The sequence below is a fragment of the Rhincodon typus genome, chromosome 19 (assembly GCF_021869965.1).
Source record: "Rhincodon typus isolate 14 chromosome 19, sRhiTyp1.1, whole genome shotgun sequence".
NCBI classification, from domain to species: Eukaryota; Metazoa; Chordata; class Chondrichthyes; order Orectolobiformes; family Rhincodontidae; genus Rhincodon; species Rhincodon typus.
In genome coordinates this window covers 900952-910515 of record NC_063350.1, presented here as the reverse complement: position 1 = coordinate 910515, position 9564 = coordinate 900952, and the positions used below count along the sequence as shown (strand labels likewise).

Sequence of the window (9564 nt, the reverse complement as noted above, 5' to 3'; positions counted from 1 at the left end):
AAGGGGACTGTCGGAGAATGCAGCAGAATATAGATTGATTGGAGAGTTGGGTGGAGAAATGGCAGATGGAGTTCAATCCAGGCAAATGCGAGGTGATGCATTTTGGAAGATCCAATTCAAGAGCGAACTATATGGTAAATGGAAAAGCCCTGGGGAAAATTGATGCACAGAGAGATCTGGGTGTTCAGGTCCATTGTACCCTGAAGGTGGCAACACAGGTCGTCAGAGTGGTCAAGAAGGCATACGGTATGCTTTCATTCATCGGACGGGGTATTGAGTACAAGAGTTGGCAGGTCATGTTACAGTTGTATAGGACTTTGGTTCGACCACGTTTGGAATACTGCGTACAGTTCTGGTCGCCACATTACCGAAAGGATGTGGATGCTTTGGAGAGGGTGCAGAGGAGGTTCACCAGGATGTTGCCTCGTATGGAGGGCGCTAGCTATGAAGAGAGGTTGAGTAGATTAGGATTATTTACATTAGAAAGACAGAGGTTGCTACAAAGTCATGAGAGGTATAGACAGGGTGGATAGCAAGAAGTTTTTTTCCCAGAGTGGGGGACTCAATTACTAGGGGTCACGATTTCAAGGTGAGAGGGGAAAAGTTTAAGGGAGATATGCATGGAAAGTTCTTTACGCAGAGGGTGGTGGGTGCCTGTTACATGTTGCCAGCGGAGGTGGTAGAGGTGGGCGTGATAGCATCATTTAAGATGTATCTAGACAGAGACATGAATGGGCAGGGAGTAGAGGGATACAGATCCTTGGAAAATAGGCGACAGGTTTAGATAGAGGATCTGGATCAGCGCAGGCTTGGAGGGCCGAAGGGCCTGTTCCTGTGCTGTAATTTTCTTTGTTCTTTGTACACACCCACATACACACAGACACACCCACGTACACACCCACATACACACAGACACACGTGTACTCTCCCACAGCCACATACACAGGTCTGAGAGGCTTTACGGGAACTGGTCTTTGCACAGACAATAAGGATCAGTGTCTCTATCTCAACTACAAATATTCAAATGTCCAAGGAAGGGTTTGGAACCAAAACAGGATAAAGTGCACCACTGAGTTCAGTGGCATGGAAAATTATGGAAGAAGCTAAAGGAGGAAGTGCTCAGCAGAGGTTATTAAAGTTTCCAGAACTGGTAATAGGATGGAGAATATGGGAAGCATCAGGAATCTAACTTTAACTTTAAGCACAGCAGAGAAGGGGCTTGAGGAGGCAGTCAGAGGACTGAGGGTGTTGTACTTAAATACACGCAATATACGAAACAAGGTAAATGAGCTTGTAGTACAGATTGAAATTGACAGAGAAGTGGCTGCAAGGGGATCAGAGCTGGGAACTAAGTATCCAAGGGTACACGTTCTATTGAAAGGCCAGGCAGATGGGCAGGGGTCGGAGTTGCCTTGTTAGTAAGAAACTAAATTAAATCAATAGCAAGAAGTGATACAGATTCTGTGCAGGTAAAGACAAGGAGCCGCAAAGGGAAAAAGACCCTGATGGGAGTAGTGTACAGGCCTCCTAGCAATAGTCAGGATTTGGGAAGAAATTAATTCAGGAGATAGAAAAGGTATATCAGAAAAGTCTCTTACAATAATAATGGGGACTTCAATATGCAGGTGAACTGGGAAAATTAGGTTGGTAGCAGATCTCAAGAAAAAAGGAATTCATGAAATGTCTACAAAATGTTTTTTGAGCAGCTTGTGGTAGAGCCCACTAGGGAACAGGCAATTCTGGATTTGGTGATGTGTAATGAAATAAACTTGAATAGGAAGCCAAAGGTGAAGGATACCCAGGGGTTGGTGATCATAATACGATAGAATTCACCCTGCAGTTTGAGAAGGAGAAGCTGGAATCAGATGTAACGGTATTACAATTGAGTAAAGGTAACTACAAAGACATGAGGGAGGAGCTGGTCAGAGTTGATTGGAAGGGGAGCCTAGCAGGGAAGACGGTGGAACAGCAATGGCAGGAGCTTCTGGGGGAATTTGGGAGGCACAGCAGCAAATCATCCCAAGGAGAAAGAAAGACACTAAGGGGAGGATGAGGGAGCCATGGCTGACAAGGGAGGTCAGGGACAGTGTAAAAGTGAAAGAAAAAGCGTCCAATGTGATAAAGATTAGTGGGAAACCACAGGATTGGGAAGCTTTAAAAAACCAGCCGAGTACAATAAAATAAGCAATAAGCAGAGAAAATGAAATATGACTTTAAGGAGCTAGTAATGTAAAACGAGATTGAACAGGTCTTTTTTAAGATATTTAAAAGTAAGGGAGAGACAAGAGTAGGCATTGTACCGCTGGAGAATGAGGCTGGAGAAGTGGTAATGGGGAACATAGAAATGGTGGAGGAACTGAATAGGAACTTTGCATCAGTTTTCACAGGGGAAGGCACCAGCAACGTACCAGAACTTTAAGAGAGTCGGGGGCAGAGGTGCGTATAGTGGCCATCACTGAGGAGAAGGTGCTGGGGAAGCTGAAAGGTCTGAAGGTGGCTAAATCACCTGGACATGATGGACTATACCCCAGAGTTCTGAAGGGGATCGCTGAGGGATTGTAGAGGCATTGGTGATGATCTTTCAGGAATCACTGGAGACGGGGAGGAAAGTTGCCAGGGGAATGGAAAATGGCGGATGTCACACCTCTGTTCAAGAAAGAAGGAGGCAGAAGACAGGAAACTATAGGCCGCTGGCCCAACTTCCATTGTTGTTGTTCAGGTTTTAGAGTCCATTATTAAGGATGAGATTGCAAAGTACTTGGAAGTGCATGGTAAAATGGGACTGAGTCAGCACAGCTTTGTCAAGGGGAGGCCATGCCTGACAAATTTGTTAGAATTCTTTGTGGAGGTGATGAACAAGTTAGACAAAGGAGAGGCAGCGGACATGATCTATTTGGATTTCCAGAAGGTCTTTGACAAGGTGCCACAGGAGGTTGTAAATACGATAAGAGCACATGGTGTTAGGGGTAAGGTACTGGCATGGACAGAGGACTGGCTAACTGGCAGAAGGCAGGGAGTGGGAATAACGGGGTCTTTTCAGGATGGCAGTCGGTGACTAGTGGAGTTCCACAGGGGTCAGTGTTGGGACCAGAATTATTCACTTTACACACAATGATCTGGACGAAGGAACTGACAGCATTGTTACTAAGTTTGCAGATGACACAAAGATAGTTGGTGGGACAGGTCATGTTGAAGAAGTGAGGAGACTGCAGGAGGACTTGGATAGGCTAGGAGAGTGGGCAAAGAAAGTGGCAGATGGAATATAATGTGGGGAAGTGTGAGGTTATGGACTTTGGTAGGAAGAATAGAGGCACAGACTATTTTCTAAACAGGGAAAGGCTTCGGAAATCTGAAACACAAAAGGACTTAGGAGCCTGGGTTCAGAATTCTCTTAAGGTTAACATGCAGTTTCAGTTGGCAGTTAGGAAGGAAAAGCAATGTTAGCATTCATTTTAAGAGGGCTGGAATACATGAGCAGAGATGTATTGCTGAGGCTGTATAAGGCTGTGGTCAGACCGCATTTGGAATACTGTGAGCAATTTTGGGCCCCCTATCTAAGGAAGAACGTGCTGGCATTGGAGGGGGTCCACATGAGGTTTACAAGAATGATCCTGGGGTGAAGGGCTTGTCATGGGAGGAGATGTGAGGACTCTGGGTCTGTACTCGATGGAGTTTAGAAGGATGACGGGGATCTGATTGAAACTTACAGAGTATTGACAGCCCTGTATACAGTGGACGTGGAGAAGATGTTTCCACTCATAGGAGAGACTAGGATCCAAGGGGACAGGCTCAGAGTGAAGGGACAACCCTTTAGAACTGAGATGAGGAAGAATTTCTTCAGCCAGAGGGTGGTGAATCTGTGGAGCTCATTGCTGCAGAGGGCTGTGGAGACCAAATCATTGAGTGTGTTTAAGACCGAGATAGATAGGGTCTTGAATAGTAAGGGGATCAACGTTACTGGGAGAAAACATTAGGATGAGGTTGAGAAATATATCAGCCATGATTGAAAAATGGAGCAGACTTGAAGGGCTGAATGGCCTAATTCTGCTCCTGTGTATCTGGCCTGGCTCATTGTTAATTGGTGAAGACCAGATTTGGACATCATATCTCAGTGAGTGCACAAGTCATTCATTGTCCCAGCAGCCTGGGAATTCCCCAATTATTCCCTTTGCTAGGGTCAATGGTCAACTCTTCCATCAAAATGGCTGTCCCCAAATATTGGGCTTGTTACTTGTCCAGGCCCCATATTCACAAAGTCTCAGGTCACTGTACTGAGTTACATTCAAGCTGGTGTCAGTGAAAATGGAAGCAGCAAAGAATTTGAAGTGTAGTCCCTCTACAGACAAAGGTGACCCAGGCTCCAAGTAGCAGGCAGTAATGTGGCAGTGACTCTGACTGGAGTAAACCTCCAGCAATCTGTTTTTTGAGGAATGAATCAGAAAATATTCTGCTCTTCTCTATCTCCCTCTGCTCCTATTTGATGTTAATCATCCTGCATTCACATTAATTTTCTTCATTTCTCAGATAATACTGTAGATCTTCAGAATCTTCACTATTCCAGCTCTCAATTACTATTGCTAAGACTGGAACAGGGAGCTTGCGCAGACCGATCGATACAATGGACCAATGTTTTTAGAATAGAATCCCTACAGTGTAGGAACAGGCTATTCGGCCCAACAAATCCACACTGACCCTCTGCAGATCATCCCACCAAGACCCAGACCCATTCCCTACCCTATCCCTGTAACCCTGCATTTCCCATGGCTAACCTAAACATCCCTGAACACAATGGGCAATTTAGCACAGCCAATCCACCTAACCTGCACATCTTTGGACTGTGGGAGGAAACCGGAGCACCCGGAAGAAACCCATGCAGACACAGCGAGAATGTGCAAACTCCACACAGACAGTTGCCCGAGGGTGGAATTGAACCCGGGTCCCTGGCGCTGTGAGGTAGCAGTGCTAACCACTGAGCCACCGTGCCGCCTCAATGTTATCATTACATTTCTGATTTAATGGTTATGAATCAATCTTACCTTTAAAGAAAACAAATTTTCCATCTGATCTTTCATATGCTGCATCGATACGGGTTGGGAGTCCTTTCCAGAATTGCTCGATCTGCATCGGGTAACCCTCCTGTACTCGGTTATTGCGAAGGCGCCAGAACCAACGATCCTGTGAAAAGAAATGACTGTTACAGCCACGTGTTCGGAAAGCCTCGAGGATGTTTTCCTCAATGACCTTTGTCTTGGTTTGGAGACACTGTCAGAGTGTAAGCACAGACCTGGTCACAAGTCTCCACACTGGGAACAGCTCAGCTCAATCCCATTCCTACCCCAGCACTATCAATAAAACAATCCCTTTCCAACTCCAGCTCCAGTGCCAGGTCCACCACTTTGGTTCTTACCCACTCTAAACTCTTCATCCACTCTTCAGCGGTTCAACAGTTACTCCTTCACTCAGGAACAGTTCACATTTTCAATTTCATCTGAGATTGCAGCAAATTCAAGGCAGGAGGTGTGGATACTCCTCTTGAGAGGTACAGCATTTTGTCTCATACACCCTGAATGTCTGCAGTTGGCATTGGGAATACATCTTTAAGGATTATATGAAAAAAGACAGGGAGATTTTCTAACTGTTTGGACATTTGTGGGTTTGAAATTGCTTTCATGTGATTTCTTAGAAATGAAGCCATTAATTTAAAGTGTCCTGTTGTTTACCGGAAATCAAGTGACTTTGGAGAAACAGCTAAGCAAAGCTTTCAAGGAGATAAGAGATTGTTTATTGTCTTAACTACTGAAAAAGTGCAAGTTGAGGGCCTGAACTCTAATGGTTATGAGTAACTCTGTCTGGATTTAGACATTCTGTTACAGACCCCTGGGGGTCAGAGTAAGGAGGACCGTCCTGAAGCTGCTGGAATCTCACAAAATCCTGTTCTCACCAGAAGTTTCTGGGAATATAAAGAAGTTTTCAATGTCCTTCTGTCCGCCTGGTAAAACCTGAGAAGCTGGACCGTGACCACATTCTAGAAACTCAAACCCAAGTTGGTTTGGAATCAGAACTGGGTATTTATCTCCAGTTGACAGCAATCATCAGCAGGAGACAGGGATGTGGAAAGTTGCCACATTTATTTTATCCTTTGTTTCCAGACCCATGGCCAAGAGGGCTACTTGTTCCCGTTTTGCATCTTTTTCTAAAAAACAAATTGTCTCTGTGGAAGCTTGTGTTTTTATGTTGCGAGAGTGTGCCTGTGTGTGAGTAAATTGATATAGTTCTAATTCCAGGTTATATTTTCAATGTCAACCAAAGTTAGCCACTTGTTTTAAGAATAAGATCGATGTTTTAACAAAGTGATTATTCTGGGCTCATTAAAGCAGCCTGGTTAAGGTCTCTTCTCCCGGATTGTGGGACAAAGGAGAAACCATGGGCTATTTTGGTGATTGAAGCCTCACTAATGGTGGGATAGTGGGGCTGGATTGTCAGCACATTCCAAACTCACAGTCCAAATAATGACCTGAACAAAAATTCCTACTTTTTTTTTTAAACTCATGACTATTTCAGAGCATTTACCTTGAAGACAAACATTTCCCCTCGGAACAAAGCCACTGTGTTGAAATGTCCATCGCAGATGTTGGGTTTGGAGCCAGGGTAGGAAGGTCTCTCCCCAGAAGGGGGCCGAGGGGGTCGGGATTGTCGGTCATGTTTCCTTTCGGAGGTGGAGTGAATCCTGCGAGCGGAGATGGTCGGCAGGGGTCTTGTAGGTTCCAGGATCTCAGTCGGGGGACCTGGTGATGATGAGACAGAGAATCATTGCTGCAATGGAAATACATTACCAACCATCTGTCTGTCTGTACAAACCCAGAGCAAACCCCAAATCCAATTCCTGTAACTTCACCCCAGCAACTGCTAAAACTCAACTTCGAAGCAGGAGAATAAGATTGGAGCAGCTGTAGGGGGTTTGAAGCTGAAGACGGGGCTCCCAATGGAAATTCAGGAGATATCAGGCACAGATTTTGTTTTCCAGCCCCTCCCCCTTCACAGCTCCCTACGTCCACAGACACCCCTGTCCCCTGCCTGACCAGCAATGGTGTCCTCCCAATCCTTCCCCCTTCAGATTGTAGTTATTCAAGAGTTAATTAATCTGATCTCATTAAAATATGCAGAACAGGCTCAGTGGGCCTCCTTTTTCTCCAGTTATTTTTGGGGAAGCCTGTCACATGGTGTTACAGTGAAGGAGGAGAGTTGGGCAACAGAGAGACAGTGATTTACAAAGGGAAGGCATTCTCAGGTGGAGAGAAATTGTCAGAGTATCAAGTTCAGTAATAGACCAAGTCTCTGCAAATCCTGAATCTGTAACATGGTCACACAATGCGATCCATGGACTAGATGTGTCAATGTTGAAATCAGTTGCACTGGAGGACAGTGCCAGTGAGATGCCTCCCTTGGTCAGTGGGACAGTGCTCCACAGGTACAGGGTGGTACATGACACTCTGGGCAAGTGCTTTAATTCAAATAAAAACACAAAAGAACTGGGGATGCTGTAAATCAAGAACATAAACAGAAGTTGCTGGGTCATCAAAACCAAAACGTTAACTCTGTTTTTCTTCACAGATGCTGCCAGACCTGTTGAGCTTTATCAGCCAATTCTGTTTTTGTAAGTGCTTTAATTCAGACTGATGGAGAGAAATGGAAAGGTGCATGTTTACATTACAAACCGTAAATCTTCTGGATGCCCTGTAGATCATCCTGTGGTAGTTTGAAGTTTTCAGTATCCATGTACTGATAAAAGGGAGCCATGATCGCACTGGGATCATTGGAATGTTCCAGGCCTAGGGCGTGGCCTAATTCATGCACTGCCACCAGGAACAGGTCATTTCCTGTCAACAAAAGACAATCAGGATTGAGCCAAGTCCGAGAATTCATCAGTTTCCAAATGTCTCCAACCCCTCAGAAGGATGGGCTCTGCAAAACAGCAACAAACCTTCTCACTGTCCAAGACTACAAACTCTCCTTCTGGGTGGAACAGTGATTTATGGTTACTTTCATTTCATTAGCTGCTCACTATCTGGTCTCCTCCACATGACTGTGTACATCTGAGGAAGGTTGTCCTGGGGAGTTCTGCCCAGTCTGTGATGGTGACCATGGTCCTCTGGTGCTGTCCCAGTTTAATTGACCTCACTCCCACAGTTTCCTTGACCTCGTGTTCACTGCAGGGTCTGAGGTACACGTTCCCACCTTGATTCCTCACACTGCAGCACTCAGCACCAACACCAACAATTTCAGGCTCTAACCTTGGGTTCCTTTATTTTTAGGACAGCAGCTTTTGTTGATGATTCACCTCCTTGAAACCAGTCTTTTGGTTTTGACCTGTCCACTCACACTCCCCTTTTCTCATGCATGCAGCCCCTGTTCTGTTATTAATTCTCTTGGTATCTAGCCTATTGCAGACCTTCCATTTCCATCTCCCTATTTCTAGGTTATTGAAAATCTGTTCCATCTCTTTAACAATTTTGTTGAAAGGTCATTGACCTGAAGCTCTCTGGATTGATAAAAGGCAGTTGGAGTTAGAAAGGAACGAGATTGAATGATCAGTAGAAAAAACAAGCAGAAGATGTGAAGAAGATTATATACATTTACCAGGATTGGTTCAGAAAGAAATGGTTAAAACTAAAAGCTCCTTGTGGAGATCAGGGTGGATTCGGACGAACGAAGGGGTTTGCAGAGAGTGTCAGGAGGACTGGGGGAAATGGATTTAGCTTCAGCCTGTGTTGTGCTGTTTTTCAGGCAGGAAGGAAGAGAAGGGGAAACAGAAACATCACAACAGAAATAAACCCTGACCTCACCTTCCTCCAATACAGTGGCAGCATGCCAAGTCCCCAGGTATCTCCCAGTCAGAGACACACACCTGAGACTGTGTGACTCACTCTGCCTGGCATCATCTCACAAACAAGACTGCAGCTCACTGTATCTGCCAGGCCAGCTCCTGATCAGCTTGACACAATGTGGGCAAATGAGACGCAACCAAACACTTGGTTAGAGAGAGGAGATACGGTTCAGACAGATGGATGGATAAAGCAAACACACAGTGCCTGAAAAGTTGGTGTTTGTTTCGTGGTGATTGTGTTGGTGTTGTGGGGGCCCTGTTTGGTGTGTGTTGTTAGTGGTGAGCTCAGTTGAGTCCCAGTGTGCGCTGAGGGCCCAGTGCAGGCCCTCGATACAGAGCCGTGTGTTTCTGTGGATCCCCAGCTGGGGCCCAGGCCACAGTCTTATTTTTAATGGTGATGTCACTCAGCATTATTCCTCTCTCTCTCTAAAAACAAACACCAAATCGCTGCTCCAAATTCGGGTCAAATTTCAGTCCCTGTTTCTCTCTGTTGTTCTGTTAATGTGTTTATGGGATATGTTTTTGTTTAAGCTGTGAGTGGCGAATGACATCATCGGAGGAGCAGCTGAAGTTAACGATAAATGCAGCAAGAAAGGAGAAACCTCACACCCCCACCCACACAGGGCACCATCACACCCCCACCCACACAGGACACCATCACACCCCCACCCACACAGGAC

General features: G+C 45.5%; 1 protein-coding gene across 1 annotated transcript in view; it reads right to left on the bottom strand.

Annotated features, from left to right (window-relative positions):
- LOC109919098 (matrix metalloproteinase-24) overlaps positions 1 to 9564 on the bottom strand; it is a gene marked incomplete at its 5' end in the record, with an annotated part of 31622 nt that overhangs the window by 16020 nt on the left and 6038 nt on the right. The window contains 3 exons of the mRNA XM_048608497.1: positions 5037 to 5175; positions 6571 to 6785; positions 7716 to 7877. Coding sequence (XP_048464454.1) covers positions 5037 to 5175; positions 6571 to 6785; positions 7716 to 7877 — 516 coding nt within the window. The remainder of the gene's footprint in view (positions 1 to 5036; positions 5176 to 6570; positions 6786 to 7715; positions 7878 to 9564) is intronic.